This window comes from Calidris pugnax, unplaced genomic scaffold (genome assembly GCF_001431845.1).
Source record: "Calidris pugnax isolate Ruff unplaced genomic scaffold, ASM143184v1 scaffold63, whole genome shotgun sequence".
Lineage (NCBI taxonomy): Eukaryota > Metazoa > Chordata > Aves > Charadriiformes > Scolopacidae > Calidris > Calidris pugnax.
Window position 1 is genome coordinate 3,242,295 of NW_015090852.1, and position 16,640 is coordinate 3,258,934.

A 16,640-nucleotide genomic window follows, 5' to 3' on the forward strand; every position below is an offset into this window, starting at 1 on the left:
ATTACTTCAAACACCATCCCCCCAGCCCCCCCCCCCCCTCCCTCTCACTACGAAGCCTGGACCCAGACACGCCTGGGGCACAAGGAACAGAGGCTTCCCTCACTTAATAAAGGCAAGGTAGAGCAACGCCGTTATTAACAGCAGCCTGGCCCCCTCTCCTTGCCAACAGCGGGAATATTGCACTGGTAATCCCAGGGGAGCACCCCAGCGCTGCCCTGACAGCCGATGCAATAAAGTGGCCCCTCCAGGCCCCAGCGCTGCCCTTTTATATTGCAGTGAGTGTAAATGCCAGCAGAGCCCTCCCCCAAGTCCCCCCCTTACAGCGCGAGCAGCATTTAGCATCAGGGAGGGATGGATACTCCCTCAATCAGTCACGGGATAGCCTGGATTCGGGAACAGCATCCTCCAGGGGGCATGGAAAAAAAGTATAGAGCAAACAGCTCCAGGCTGGGACCAAGCCACGGCGAAACATGCTGCGACAGGGAGATGGCAGGTGTGCTCAGAAAATTTGGGTACCGTGTTAAGGTCTTGCACAGGCACCGGGAGTGAATTTTGCTGGGGATGGAAGGCACCTTGGAGCTGACCCCAACCACCCCCGGGTGGTTTTTTTCACATCACGCTGCCTTTTTTAAAATTAAAAAGGCTGGCCAAAGCTGTTAGGATGGAGGTGCAGGTGAGGAAAGGACCCAGCAGATGACAGAGCTGGGTGAGACCCACTGGGCTCCGCAGCCCCCCGGAGTTGCAGTGGGATGCTGGCAACAGGGGCAGGGGCAAGGTTTCCCAGCAGGATGCGCAGCAACCCAGTAGAAGCAAATAATGGATATTGACGGGGAAAACCAGCTCTGCTAGCCCCAGAAATCTTCTCTTACAGCAAGGAGCGGGGTAAAACCCCCGGGGAATATACTGCAGAGGCAAAACCCGCATTCCTGAGATGGCTGAGAAGTGATCACATCTATCTCCCTCCATCTCTCATTTCTAAGATCCATTTCTGAAGCATCACCAGCCAAGAAACTTCGGTTGATTGGACGTGATTAAAGCAAACAAACACAGGCAAAAAAATCTTATAGCTGAAACTTGAATGGTGTCCACAAACATCTTGCATATTTTCAAGGACACTGAAGAAATACACATTTTTTTCTCCCCTTTTTGTGGACTTAAAAAAAAATGCCCCAAGGGAAAAAGTCATTTAGAACTACTTAGGAAACACAAAGCATAAAAAGCCTATAATTATTTCTCTGCCAAGGGCTTGTCAGTTTGAAAATCCCCGCTCTTGAACCACTAATCCTTATGGAAAAAAACCAAGCAGCTTCGGCAGGATGCGTTGTTGGTTGAGTTTTGCTGCAGTTTTCCAGTGTAAAAGCACTAAAGGGGGAGATGAAGATTTGGTTTATCATTTCATTAGCACCTTTCGCCCATGATGTGCCCTATGAGTTTCCGTGGCCGACTAAGGAAACCTGCAAAGCATCGCCCTGAGGTGAGGCCAGTGGCTGCCCTGTGTGAGAATGGTGCTCTGCAGGCATCAGGCTGGGGAGGGAAGGACCAAGGCTGATGTTTGGAGGCAGAACTGCCTGAAACAGGAGAAATAAATTAGTTCAAGGTGGGGGTATATGTACTTTGAAAGCCAAGGATTCAGGGAGTTCCTGGGATTTTTGTTATGCAGCTTGAAATAGCATAAAGACATTATTGGCAGTGAAACTGCACTTTTTTTGGAGGATGGAGATGAGCCATCCCAGCAGAGCAGAGTGGATCTGGCGCTCTGGTTTAGCAGCCAGATTCATCACTTCATGTCACCCTGCCTGGATAAGAATGGGTGGCATCAGTGTCTCTGAACTTGTTTGGGCATGAAGAAATGGTCCCATGAAGCCAGCTGTGTCACCATTATGTACCCTCAGCATCAAAGCATTGACCACGTTTCTTCCATCTTCACTCCAGCCACAAAAGAGCTGCAGTTTCACCATGAGGTGAAAGGAGGAGAAAGGCAGAGCACTGAGAGCAGGCAGAAGCCCCAGAGTACCCTGCCAGAGGTAGTTCCCACTGCAAACCCTTACCACAAAACTAAAAATGGGATCCAGCAGAGATCCACAATGCAGGTCATCTGGGGAGAGAGCATTTCTTCTCCAGCCCCGCCACTGGCCAACTCCTCGGGGTCTCAGCTCCATGTCTCAGCCCACCAAAAAAAGGTGCAAAGATTAGTTTAGTGCTGTGGGGGAAAGTCCTGTAAAGACCCTACCATGGGCACAGACACTTTGGTTCTTGTTAGGACCCAAGTCAAAGACCTGCCAGTGTGGGCAGGCCAGCAACCTTCCCCAGCCTGGAGCATCTCTGGTGGGCGCTGCGAGAAGTGTGTTACACCAGGCAGAGCAGGTGAGCTCCCCGGATCCTGCTGCACCCTGGCACCCATCCATCAGTGCTGCAGAGCAGAGGGCGTCCGTCACACACGCATCTTGCACAGCAGGGGCCAGAAAATCTTATCCCAGCCATGAGCAACCTTCCCCCTTCCAAGGATACACACCTCTCTTGGACCTACTTTCCCCGTGCAGGGCTCTTCACCTATTTCGGATGTCTTCACCCATTACTTTCTCCTAATTCATCTCCATAACAGAACCTCCCATCAATATGTCCTCCCATCAACATTTTAATGACCTCGAGGTAATGCATGCAGGAAGCCTCTCCTCCTTTCTGGTCAACCCTCCTTCCTAGGGCCAGAGCTGAAACGAGCTTGGACTCAAAAGCTCAACCTATAAGACTTTAAGCTTCATTAAACTTTTAAGCCAGTCTGTTGAGGTTGCTCTTTCAGGCTTTCATAATTATGGATGCAGAAGGAAGGAGCAACATTCACCTGGGCAGGCATCAAGAAGATTCAAACACTTAATGGCTTTCCTAACCAAGCTCCCACGTCCACATTGCTGTTTAAAAGGATCTGCTCAATACCACTCCAGCTCTCTGCCCAGCAGCGGAGATGCCGAGATATACATAATTCAGTAATTCAGTTCTTCATCACTAACCCAACGGACCACCCATTTGGCACAAGTGAGGCTCAAGACACATGACCCTGAGCCATCCCACCACACTGGAGACCACAGGTGCCCAAGCCAAGAGGATGGTTGGGCTCACGGACTTGGTTTGGGTGAGCAAGGCGCTCTCAGCTTTCCCTGCAGCCAAGAACCTGGAGTTCAGCATCTCCATTGTGCAATTCAGACCTTGGCTTGGCTGAACCATATGCTCCAGAGCAGCCTCTTCCTCCTCTTCAACCCTTGCAGTAGCCTACAGAAAGTGGTCTTCAAGCAGAGAGGAGACTGCTGCCCCATCCCTAACACCCAGCACAGGGCTGGGGTCCTGCACACCCGATGCACATGCAGCACAGCTGCCATTCCCTCCTCTCCTGTTGCCTGGAGGGTCCCCTCTAAGATCAGCAATGGAAAAGATGCCCCAGAAGTGCATTGTAGCCCCAATCTGGGCTTCACACAGAAGTCACTGGGTGTGCTGAGACAAACGTCCATCTCCACTATGAGCACCCACGAATTTATTCATTCAACGGCATCAAAATCACCCCTATGGAGGTAATTGTGAACATTTGCCATGTTGCTTTTCCCTCCTCCTGTTTAGACACATTACTGCAGAGGTTAGCAACATTTTGCATAAATAAAACACTGTTTTCCAGGAATAAAGACTTAACAGAGCTGGCAAATGCCAGAAATTTTGACAACCAAAGTATCTCTATGTTTTTACGATGGTAGGAACTTGAGGGGAAAAATGGCAATACCGACTCTTTCGAATAAAAAATCGCTGCAGCTGAGAACTGTCTTCAGGTCCCTTAACCTATTTCTCCCCCCTTTCCAATTTTTTCCTGCCAAATGCTTCCCTGAGCTTTCAATAGCAAAGAGAAAATAGCCGCCTCCCTCTTCCTGCTTAACCGCTTTGGGTGATGCTATGCAGTGAAAAATCAACTTATAACGTGGTTCCTTTGGCCCTAGGCAGGGAAGAAAGACCCCTCGGCACACGCAGGCTCCAGGTCCACCCAAGGAGCTCCGCAGCACAAAACCAGAGGAGAGGATACACACGCCCCAGAGAGATGAAACACATCCAAACGGTCCTAAACAAACCTTTTCTCTGGGAATCGTCCTTGCCTCTTTTTGTGTGTTTAAGATCCCACTTGGCTCCCTTGCAGGGCAGGGGACCTTGCTCAGAGGGATTTTGGGGGCTGGCCGCCCCACCGCGAGGGTGGTTATCATTCCAGAGGAACAGAGGTACCGGGGGGGAGATTTTGCACGGTGGCAGCAGGGGAGGAGGACAATGGGCCGAGGAGTGATGGTCGCGTGAAAAGGGATTTGTTCCGCTGTCAAGGACAGAAAGCTCTCCCCAAGAGCAGCGTTAGGAAACGAAGGCTACAAGGGAAGGAGAGCGGCGAGAGACAATATACGGAGGATGGTGATAGGGGGGATAGCTGGAAAGGATCAATGCTGAGCCCTGAGGGGCTTGCCAAGCATGAGTACCAGCTGAGGAAGCCTCCTCCAGCATGCTCTGCCCTTCGAGGTATTTCCTAAAGGAAGAGCAGGATGGCTCGGCGCAGGGAGAACCTTTTGTCTGTGGCCACGGAGCCCTGGCCACTGTCAGATGAGGGGAAGCATCGCTGCCTGCCAGGATGTGCTGGGATACAGAGGAGAGTGATTCTCCTTAAACAACACCTGGGAGAAGCTGGTATCTCTGCAGCACAACCTCCCAGGGTCACCTTTTTGTCAAAGGTAGCCCGAGGTGGAAATACACAAAGGCAAGCATGACAAAAATTAGGCAAATCTGGGAAGAGACTGAAAATTCATGCCCAGACTTTAAACTACCTCAGCAAGATTCTCAAAGCTTGCAATGATGAATGAAGCCTTTTTTAGTTATATCCACATTTCCAGCTCCATTTCACGGGTGAAGGAGCCAAGTCTCAGCTCTTTTCCCTACGTGCAACCGTGGCCCATCCTAGTCAAACCAGGCACCGACTGCAGGAGACCTGAATCCAACCACAGGATCCTATCTGCAGGTGTGGGAAATGCTCAGCCTCTACTGCAAGCAGGTAGGTGCACGCAAGCACACAGTGCAAAATGAGAAAATAAATAGTTTGCAATGAACATAACATGATTTCAGCCCTGCATTGAGAAACGCGGGTGTGGGAAACGCTCAGCCTCTACTGAAAGCAAGTAGGTGCATGCAAGCACACAGTGCAGTATGAGAAAATAAATAGTTTGCAATGAACACAACATGATTTCAGCCCTGCATTGAGAAACGCACACGCCACCCTCCTGAAACATCCAACCTTTGTGGGAGAAAATACCATTTTCAGATAGCCAGCATACAAAACACGGAGCACCTGACATTATCCATGATAAACTGAAAAAATTGGTCTTCCATTAATGAGCTCCCAGCAAAAAAGATAAGCAAGAAGATACAAAGACCCCCAGATAAGCAGAGACTGGTGCCACCAGCCCGACGCTGTGCCCCTGCTGCCAGCACAGCCCTGGCACGGCACTGCTCCGCCTGCCCCATGCCTTTTGCAAAAGCTTTGGGATCTGGCTGTCTGTAAATATTTGGGGTGGGAAGCCAGGGATTACAGAACTCTCCTGGGCAACCAAGGTTTGATGATCTTAAAAAAAAAACCAAAAAAAAACAAACAAAAAACCCCCCAAAACAACAACAAAACCCACACCAAACCTCAGAAAGAGCTGCAATGAGATGCCTGCTGGTTTCACAGAAACACGCAAGACAATCCGGGTGCATCCATTGCCCCTGAGGACCAACAGCACCAGGAGAAGATAACCAGGGACCAGGTGGCTTCCTTCTGCCCAAGAAGCTCCGCCTGCCCCATGCCTTTTGCAAAAGCTTTGGGATCTGGCTTTCTGTAAATATTTGGGGTGGGAAGGCAGGGATTCCAGAACTCCTCTCCTGGGCAACCAAGGTTTGACGATCTTAAAAAAAAACCAAAAAGAAACAAACAAAAAAAAACCCCCAAAACAACAACAAAACCCACCAAACAAAACCCACACCAAACCTCAGAAAGAGCTGCAATGAGATGCCTGCTGGTTTCACAGAAACACGCAAGACAATCCGGGTGCATCCATTGCCCCTGAGGACCAACAGCACCAGGAGACGATCTTAAAAAAAAACCAAAAAGAAACAAACAAAAAAAAACCCCCAAAACAACAACAAAACCCACCAAACAAAACCCACACCAAACCTCAGAAAGAGCTGCAATGAGATGCCTGCTGGTTTCACAGAAACACACGAGACAATCCAGGTGCATCCATTGCCCCTGAGGACCAACAGCACCAGGAGAAGATAACCAGGGACCAGGTGGCTTCCTTCTGCCCAAGAAGGATTCCTTTCAGGTTAAAAGAGTTGAGGAACAAAATCAAAGGTACAGGCTAGCATACCGTGGCCATAGGCTTTCACACAGGTCTGCTCAGTGTTTGCCATGTCAGGGAGCAACCAATTAGGCCCCCCTTCCTCTACCTTCTGGAATCTTTTACAAATATACAGAAATTCAAATTTCTCATGAAAACACATTCATGGAAAAAAATAATATTACTTTGGGTCAACCCCAGTATCTCACCCTAATAAAATCCAAATATTTCCTCCCTGCTTTAAAGCTGTTCTTTACTCCTATTACAGAGGAGACGCTTTATTAAATCACAGGCAGAAGCACAGTCCTCCAGCCCCGGCCCCCCGTTCCCATGTCAGTGTCAGTGTCTGCTCCCCATGTTTGCAGAGGGCACAAGCCAGAGACAAAATGGAGCATAAAGGGACAAAGAACATCTTGGGAATAAAAATATCGGGGACATGGGATGTATTGAGAACCCTTCCTTGGCTGCACACCGCAGGGTTCACCAAAATTTGGGAATCATGAATCCAGACCCAAACCTCATTTAAACTGTTGGGTTTTCCCCCTCCTCAGCCAGAAGCAGGACTTGCACCCCTGTGAGCAGAAGAGCAGACCAACCCTCACCCCCTTCCAAAGTCTCCTTTCTCCCCCTCCCAAGGCAGAGGGTGCTTTGGAGTCCCCTTGGCCGCATCCTGGGGCGAGTGTGCAGGAGCAGAGTCAGAAATTGCTGTGGGTTTGGGTATGTTGAGGCCACCCCACTGCTGCCAGCAGGGATGGGGGCAGCTGGCACAGCAAATCCTGCCCACACACCAGCCAGCCTTCGGTGTGACCACCAGCCTCTGTGAAACCGGCTGGGGATGACTGCAGCATGGGGTTTAGACCCTGCTGGAAAGCCCCCCAAGGAAGGACCAAGCAAGAAACCAAACTGTGGGCTCTCCTAAATCCACGGCTCGGCAAATCCCTCCCCGTGCCTGGCGGCTGCGAGCAGGTGAAGAACCGGCGAGGCGAGGGCTGGCGAGCCGGGGCAGGAGAGGACCCCAGCTGTCTCTCCAGCTGGTGGAGACAAAATTCTCATCAAACTGAAACAAACCCCCCTTTCTTCTCCCAGCCCATTCCTTTTTGGCGCCTTTATCAGGATTGCAAAGATCCAAAGTGGTTCCCCCAGCTCCAAGCACCCTGTCAGGGGCTGATCAGGGAGCGCTGTGCCATGGGGGGAGAGAAAGAGAGATAAAAAGGAAAATAAATTTAAAAAAATCACTGTAGGTCTGAAATAAGATGGCAGAAACCATGGAGAGTCCCAAGGATGCTCAGGTCCTGGCTCTGCCGGCACCGACCAGCAGCCTCCAGTGTCCCATTGCCAGGAGCAGGAGAAAGGGTGATCCCAAAGCCACCCCTGTCCCCATCATAGAGGGACAGATGATGAGTATATTCAGCTGCCTTGCTCTCAGGATGCCAAATGTTGCTTCCTTCCAGACCTTTCCAAAAACCACTAATTTTAAGACACAAATCTAAGGAAGGGTAGAGAGAAGGGGCGAGACACCAAATCTCTGCCCCCTTTGGAAAGGGGGAGCCCCACAAGCAGGAGGACGCAGTGGGGCAAGGGGGAGGCAGAGACGGGGACAAGGTGTATTTTTCTTGCCTGGCATTGCCAGCACAGATCCCACAGTGGTCTCCGTAGCACCCCTCTCATTGCTGCATCCCACTACTTCCCCGCTTTCCCCCCACCACCCGCACAACAAGGCCATTTAATAACAGAAAACAAAGGACTGGCACCTGGTCCCAGCCCGGTGGTACCCACCACCAAACCTCTGGTGGGGATGAGACCAGGTTCAGCAGCCCCAGAGCCACACATCCCATCCCGCAAGGACTCGGCACGTTTCCTTCAAGAGCTGTGGGAAAGAGGGATGATGCTACAGGAGATGAGGTGCTAGGTGGGGATAGAGAGAAGGCAAGAAGGATGGAAGCACTAGAAGAAAAGGTTGAGAGATGGGAAAAGAAAGACCAGCAAGAGGGACCAGCTGCCACGTATTCTGCTACCTCATCCAGGCCAGCCCAACTGTCCCCAGTCCCTGGACAGTTGGAGAAACGCACGTTAGCACTGTCATCTCCATAGGATCCCCTACAAGAAAGGAAAATGACCTCCCAGAGGACATGCTGCACAGTAGCTATGCTCACCCACGGATCTCTGAAGGGACCATTCTCTCCCATCAGCCACAAGAGGAGCAAAAAGTCCCATTTCACCAGGCAAGAGAAGACAAAGGCCAGCACAAACTCCCCAGACCATAGAAAGTCTCCGGCTGGTGCAACCAGGCTGCCCTAAAGCATTCAGCATCAGCATCATCTTATTCATTCAATCCATTTGGGATTATGCCCCTTGCCACCCTCTCAGGCTGGGGAAGCAGTGCCACAGTTTGCAGCTAATCACACAATCACATTCATTACCCCACGTTAAGCAAGACAAACACGCTTCAAACCTCTGCCCGTCTCTCATCTCCGGCAGCAGCAGCTGCCAGACGAGCTTCCAGCAGGCGAGAGGAGGCTGCGCTGCCCCAAGCTGGGCAGATCCCACCTTCCCCATGGGCAGAGCCAGCTGTGGTCTGCTGGGACCACACTGCTGGGGGCTCAGGCTCATCCCTCACACAGAGGGATCACAGAGCATCCCTCACAGATCCCTCACCAGCATCACAGAGATGCTGGGTGTGATTTTAAAACCCAACACCGATGGGTTTCTTCACACACGTTTTCTTTTGTGTGTGCCTTCAGAGCTTGCAAGGATATATATATTTTTTTTTTTTTCCCTTTACAGCCAGATGAGCCTCCTTGTTCTAATTCACGGAGGAGGAGGAGGAGGCACCCACACAACCCCATGACTCCGGGAGCAGGGGATTTCAGAGCCAAGCAGAAGAGCTTTGCAACGACGGTGCAAAAAGCTGGCAACGGCACAGAGCCGTCCAGCCGTGCGAAGACAGGACGAGCATCACACAACTGCCTCCCTCGGCCGGGGAGCCCGGCACGGCGGCGGTGGCTCGGGGGCCGCGGCCGCCCCTCCGCTGCCGGCGCCCACATGCCAGGCCTGCTCCGAGATGTGCTGGCCATCTGCTCCTGCCAGCCGGGGCTGGGGCCGGGGCTCTGCGCCGGGGCTGGGGATGTGCCAAGCCGTCCCGCCGTCGCCACGCTCCCCAGCTGCGCCCCCCGTCACGACCGCACCGCTGCCGGCGCCCCCAGAACCGGCCGGTGGGGTTGCCGCGCACCACCAGCATCACCCACGGTGGGGCTTTCAGATGTGACATCCCCACGGCTCCAGGTTCTCCCTACGGTGGCTGGTTCTGCTTGCCCCCTGCAAGCCCACCGTGAAACACCTCTGGGTGAGCGGGAGGACAGAGTGAGGCAAGGGGGTGGCAGAGATGGGGACAAGGTGTATTTTTCTCGCCTGGCATTGCCAGCGCAGATCCCACCCCACCTCTGGGTGAGCCATTCCCATCCTCATGTGGATTTTCTGCCCCCTGGACAACCCCCTTCACAAGCTTCGCTCTTCCCACCGCTTCCAGCACCCTTCCCCATTGACGGCCAGGTTTAACATTGCCCTCCCGCACCCTCCCAAATCTGCCACCACAAAAGTCCATCCCCCTGGTCACCAAGGAGGGGGCCCCACATCTCTTCCAGCAGCCTTCCCCATTGACGGCCAGGTTTAACACTGCCCTCCCGCACCCCCCCAAATCTGCCACCACAAAAGTCCATCCCCCTGGTCACCAAGGCGGGGGCCCCACAGCCAGGGGTGCGTCCCTCCAGTCGGGGAGCCGGCCAGGGAGCAGCCTGAACCTTGTCATAGTTGAGACTTATCAGGTTTGGACAAGCGCCGGGGGCTGCCGCGGGATTCAGGATGTTCTGTAACGAACGTCCTCTGCCCCAAATAGACGCCGTCCCAGGGGCACGGGCTCGAGCAGTCCCTCCCCAGGAGCCAGCAGTGGGGGAATCCAGCCCAAGAGTGACCCCCCAGCCGGCATCGCCATCCGAACCATCCATGGGTCCCCAGCACCCCAAAGAGATGCCACCACCTGGCCTGACATCCCCGCTCTTCAATGCGTCCCTCTCCAGGTCCTCTCCCAAGGTCTTCCTCTTTATGAAAGACAAAGAAACGTAAACCATCTGTTTTAATAAACAGATTCCTCAATTTCTAGAGTCCGGCAAGTCAGATGCTCGCTTAAAACCGTACGTAACACTTTCCACGGGTGTATTTATAACTAAAGGCATAACTCTGCCTTCTCGCACTCTGTCATTAACCCTCTACAGCCTTGTTATAACCAGAGCCAAGATACGTGTCAGAAAATACTGTGCCTACTCATCTCTGGTAAAACATCCCAACAGTCACCATCGAGGAGAGAAATCCCTTTTGATTAAAATAAATAAATAAATAAATAAATAAGGGAAAAAAAAAAATACAAAAGGAAAACAACACCCAAAACCACCGATACCACAACTGGCAGGTAGGATCCAGACTGATTCCCCGACACCAGGGTTTCACACCATGGAACGGCCCCCGGAGCCCGGCTCCGCTGGCGTGACCGACCCCGGTGCCGGGGGGATTCCCAGCATCGCGCCGCGCACCGCGGCGTCAGTCGCCCGCGATAATCAACCGGCTCTCGGCTCAAAGTAATTAGCCTGGTGCGAGCGCAGCGGCTCTTCCCCTGCCTGTGTCGCGCCGAAAGCCCCGGCATCAGCACCTCCTGCTCTCAGGCCTGGGGAAAGGGCTCAGCCCAAAGACAGGAGGGGGAGTTTGGGCAAAGAAAGAGGGTTTTTTTTGTTAAATACGGAGTCATATGTAAATCTCGGCTCTTCGGGACTGTGCCTGGTATCCTTGCTGTCCCCAGGTAAGGAGCCGCGCTGCCGGCACGGCAGAGAGCCCCACCGGGGGGACGGAGGAAGAGGGAACACAGACTGGCAACCCCGTGCCAAAAAAACCCCCAAAAAACCCCCCAAAAAGGTAAATAAATAAATTCAAGGCGACAACAATGTGAGAGCAAGGGGCAGAGGGGAGCAGAGGGGAAGAGGCCAGCAGCGATTCAGAGCTAAAACCATCCCACCTCCGGGAAACTTCCCACCACAGAGCCCGCTCCCCAGCTCAAGTAAAAGTTCCCGACCCAAACGCAGCCGGAAAATAACCAGGATAAACCCTGCCACCACTAGAGCCTAGGAAATATTTGTGATATTATTATTTTTTTTTTTTTTTTTTTCCCCATTCTGGCGAGCGCAGCGGCTCTTCCCCTGCCTGTGTCGCGCCGAAAGCCCCGGCATCAGCACCTCCTGCTCTCAGGCCTGGGGAAAGGGCTCAGCCCAAAGACAGGAGGGGGAGTTTGGGCAAAGAAAGAGGGTTTTTTTTGTTAAATACGGAGTCATATGTAAATCTCGGCTCTTCGGGACTGTGCCTGGTATCCTTGCTGTCCCCAGGTAAGGAGCCGCGCTGCCGGCACGGCAGAGAGCCCCACCGGGGGGACGGAGGAAGAGGGAACACAGACTGGCAACCCCGTGCCAAAAAAAACCCCCAAAAAACCCCCCAAAAAGGTAAATAAATAAATTCAAGGTGACAACAATGTGAGAGCAAGGGGCAGAGGGGAGCAGAGGGGAAGAGGCCAGCAGCGATTCAGAGCTAAAACCATCCCACCTCCGGGAAACTTCCCACCACAGAGCCCGCTCCCCGGCTCAAATAAAAGTTCCCGACCCAAACGCAGCCGGAAAATAACCAGGATAAACCCCGCCACCACTAGAGCCTAGGAAATATTTGTGATATTATTATTATTTTTTTTTTTTCCACAATCATCCTTGTCCATCCCGACAGCGAGACGGGCACGGCAAGAAGCCAACTGCGGCACCGATTCCTTTCACGGCCAAGAGACACGGGAGGAAGGTTTCAGGTTGGAGCCGGCTTCCAGCACTCGGAAGCCGCAGCTGAACACGCAGAGAGTAAAACCCACGTGTGCTACGAGCTGGAAAGGCATTTCTGCAGTAATAATCACCCAAATTTCCCCTTAATGCTCCGAGCGAAGGCGCTGATAAAGTAGGAAACGCGAATCAAATTGTATTCGAAACGTATGGGAACCACTATTAAAATTTCTATAGACAAACAAGCAGCACACCCAATTTCAGCAAATTTTTGCCTAAAAAATATCCCGTAACGCGGCTGCCTCCCCTCTCGCAGCAGCTAATTCTTCCGCTCTTTCGTAAACATTTGAAAACAAGGTCACGCGCACAAATTCTGCTTTCAATTTGCCTTGTATCCATAGTGATTAAACTCAGACCCACAATACGGGATTTAAAGAAAAAAAAAAAACAAAAAAAAAACCAAAAAAAAACTTTTAAAAGGCCTGGAGCAGAGCTAGCCCCCGGCACGCTCGCCGACGCGCCGAAGGCCAGGGATGAGAACGGTGCCGACGACAGTTTTCTCATAAAACAGCAACCTGGGAATTAAATCACAGGGCTCCAGCATCGCCATAGCGAGGGATCCAGCCCCCACATCTACACCCTCCTCAAGAAACCACCAGCCCGGAGGCAACACAAATTTAAACGGCTCCGAAACCCGGCCAGGGAACGGCGTTCGGCAGCGACGGCAAGAGCGAGATGAGCAGGAAAAAACGAAAGCAGCTGCAGGAGATGAAAGACTCCACAGCCTTCTCCCCATTCCCAATGGAAAGGTTTTTCACTTAAAAAAAAGAAAAATAATTTTCTCATCATCTTTCTTTCTCCCCCCCCAGCCCCACACTTGCCAAAGGGGAAGTGTTGAGGCTGGAAGCTTTAACCTCCTACATCCAATTTCCTGCTCCATCCCAGCCCCAGACGTGGGCAAAGCCTCTAGTACGTGAGAGCAAACACTCTGAATTCAGCGGGGCCTTTCCTTGTCCCCCCCGAGTGTCTCAGTTTCCCCACCTGCCCATAGGGGAGCAATAGCACGGCACTGCCTGGGAGGATATTAGGAAAATAGCCCCATCCAGGATCGGGTCAGGGAGGATGTAATTTTCCTCCCGCAGAGGCTCAGTAGGAAAATAAAGCCAGAGGAGACAGGAAAACGCTTTGCCCCATCCCTCCACAACCCTGGCCTTACCGGGGGGTCTCACAGGCTCCTAACAAAAGGCTCCTAAATTCCCAAAGCACAAAGCAAGCACAACGAAACACCTCGAAAAAAAAGAGAGAAGCGGGGGGTGCAAGGAGGCTGCGGGGGAGAAGCACAACTGGCCACACAGCACCCTAAGGCTGACACCTCTCGGGACACAGCGGGCAGGGGAAGCAGGGAGCTGCAGGGGGACCCCAAAACTCGGGTCAGGGAGGATGTAATTTTCCTCCCGCAGAGGCTCAGTAGGAAAATAAAGCCAGAGGAGACTGGAAAACGCTTTGCCCCATCCCTCCACAACCCTGGCCTTACCGGGGGGTCTCACAGGCTCCTAACAAAAGGCTCCTAAATTCCCAAAGCACAAAGCAAGCACAACGAAACACCTCGAAAAAAAAGAGAGAAGCGGGGGGTGCAAGGAGGCTGCGGGGGAGAAGCACAACTGGCCACACAGCACCCTAAGGCTGACACCTCTCGGGACACAGCGGGCAGGGGAAGCAGGGAGCTGCAGGGGGACCCCAAAACATTTTTGGCTGGGGCTTTGCAGGCGGTGGGAGCGGAGCGAGGGGAGGGGGGCTGAGCGGGGCACACTTACTTCTCGTAATCCAGCTTGCAGTAGAGCTTCTTGTCGCGATAGAAGCAGGTGGTCTGCAGGGGCTCCTTGCAGGACACGCACTGGACACACTGCTCATGCCACAGGCTGTCGTTGAGGCGCAGCAGGAACCGGTCCGAAATGACCCGCTGGCACCCTTCGCACACCGACTTGGGGGTCGCGGCTCTGCCTGCGGGGAAGGACGCGGGATGGAGGGAGAGGCGGACGGGGAGACAGACGGGGCAAGGGATGGACGGAGGACCCCGCTGCTCCCTTCCCCTCCGGTGGCTCGGGGGGTGCCGGGGGGTGTGCGGGGCGCTGCTCCGGGATCCAGGGGGGACCTGTGCCTGAGGGGAGTCCCGGGGGGGGAACACCGCCCCCAATTTCGTTCCTCTTGGAAAGGCGGCGGCAGAGCCGCAGCTGGGAGAGCAGGCGATTGTTTCAAACCGATATTAAAACGAAGAAAAAAAAAATAAAATAAATTATTTCTCGTTCGATACCAAGGAAAGGCCTCCGTTGCAACTGGGGCGGGGGGTGGGGGGGGGATACACACACGTAATTGAATGCAATCGCAGAACGAAACGGGAGCGGGAAAGGCGGGCGCCGCGGGCACTCCCCGGGCGAAGGGAGCGGCGCCGGGCAGAGCTGAGACCGGGACCGAGCGGGGGGAAGCTGCCCCCGAGCCCCCCGACCCGCCCCGTGCCCATCGCTCGGGGCCCACCCGGCCGTGCCCACCCTCGAGGGGGTCCCCGGGAGGGCGAGCGGGGTGCCCCGACTTACCCAGCAGGGAGGAGAAGGGAGCCGAGGGGTCCAGGGCGCTCTGCAAACTCTCTTCCATCTTCAGCCCGTCCAGCATGGTGGGGAACCGGCCAGGGCGAGGGGTCCGCGCCGCCCGCCTGCCAACACAGCCCCAACACGCCGCGCTCAGCCCCGGCCGCCGCCACCCCCGGTCGGGGCTTCCCCGCCCCGGCTGCCCGCCCGCTCCCGGGGCACCCCGATCCTCTCCTGCCCTCTTCCCTCCCTCCGAGAGGGTGAAACCCCCCGCGGACCCCCTGCTCCGGCTTCGCAACCGCTGCCCCCGGGCGGGTTCGCAGCGTCTCACCAGCCCCGTAGCCCCGACGTGGGGTGGGGGGGCAGCCATGGGGCGCCCGGCGGCAGCGGGACGCGAAGAAACGGGGCCGCCGTCGGCGGGACCCGGCCGCTTACCTGGGGCGGCCCGGGCGGTGCCTTCCCGCGGGTAACCGGGGGGGAAAGGTGTCCGCGGCCACCGCTCCGGGGGGATCCTACGGCTTCTCCCGCCTTCCCCGGGCCGGTCTCCCCGAAGTGGGGAACGAACCGCGGCGTCCCGGACGGTTCCGGAGCGGAGCTCACCGACCTGCGGGGAAGCGCCCGTCCGACTGCTGCTGCCAAGGCACATTTCCTGGAGCTGATACCTCCCTGCCCGACCCCCACCCCCTGCCCTCCCCTCTCCACCCAACTCGAAATAAGTTTCCTCCCCGCTCTCCTGCCTGGCTGCAGGCACCGACCCCGCCACGCCTCGAGGGGACGGCGGCTTTCCCCGGGCTCCGGGGGGGCACGGCCGGGCCGCCCGGCGAGGCACCGGGGCAGCCCCGGCACCGCTCCGCTCCCTGGCTTTTTTCTCTTCTTTTATTAGAAAGCAAGCCAAAAAGAAGAAAAAAAAAAAAAGGTGGAGGGGGGTGCCCCGCCACCACGGCTCTCCCGGTAGTGAAAGCGGCTGGAAATCAGCTCCCCCTTCCAGGAGAAACCCGGGCCGGGAGTCTTTTGGGGGAAGCCCGGCCCCGGCCCGGGGAGGGATGCGGTCCCCGGCCGGGATGCGGTGCCCCGCGCTGCGCATCGCCCCGGGCGCCTCGCTCCCGCCGCTCCAGAGTATTTAAGGAAAATGAGTACTGGGAGGGAGGGGGAACTAAAAAAAAAAAAAAAAGGTGGAGGGTGGTGCCCCGCCACCACGGCTCTCCCGGTAGTGAAAGCGGCTGGAAATCAGCTCCCCCTTCCAGGAGAAGCCCGGGCCGGGAGTCTTTTGGGGGAAGCCCGGCCCCGGCCCGGGGAGGGATGCGGTCCCCGGCCGGGATGCGGTGCCCCGCGCTGCGCATCGCCCCGGGCGCCTCGCTCCCGCCGCTCCAGAGTATTTAAGGAAAATGAGTACTGGGAGGGAGGGGGAACTAAAAAAAAAAAAAAAAGAATAAAAAATGCCGAAAGCCGGAGAGCTGCCCCGGTGGCGCAGAGCGGGGCCCGGTCCGCTACGGGCGCCGGTCCCGCCGAGCCGCGGGCGGAGGCGGCCCCGGGGAAGCGCCGCTCCGGCTCCGCCAAAACCGCATCGGTTTCGGGGAGGGGAAATCCGCGGAGGGAAGATCCCGCCCGGCCGGGGAAGCCGAAACTTGCAGCTTTCCCGCTGCACCGGCGATTTCCCGTCCCGCCCGGCTCTCCCGCTTCCCTCCTGCCCGGAGGATACGTTCGCTATTTTTTGGGGAGTTTCACGGGTCCCGCAGCTCCGGAGCCACCCGCAGCGGGACCGGGGCCGCGTACCTGCTGTGGCCGGGCACGGAGGAGAGCTGGGTCCCCTCTCTCCGGCT

At 55.1% G+C, this 16,640-nt stretch overlaps 1 protein-coding gene across 1 annotated transcript in view; it reads right to left on the reverse strand.

Moving 5' to 3' along the window:
• Nucleotides 1-16,640, reverse strand: part of LOC106888858 (LIM homeobox transcription factor 1-alpha-like) — a 32,624-nt gene extending 15,984 nt beyond the window's left edge. The window contains exons 1-3 of the mRNA XM_014943366.1: nucleotides 16,594-16,640; nucleotides 14,830-14,945; nucleotides 14,053-14,239 (exon numbers count right to left, since the gene is read on the reverse strand). Of these exons, the coding sequence (XP_014798852.1) occupies nucleotides 14,053-14,239; nucleotides 14,830-14,905 (263 nt within the window). The 5' untranslated portion in view covers nucleotides 14,906-14,945; nucleotides 16,594-16,640. The remainder of the gene's footprint in view (nucleotides 1-14,052; nucleotides 14,240-14,829; nucleotides 14,946-16,593) is intronic.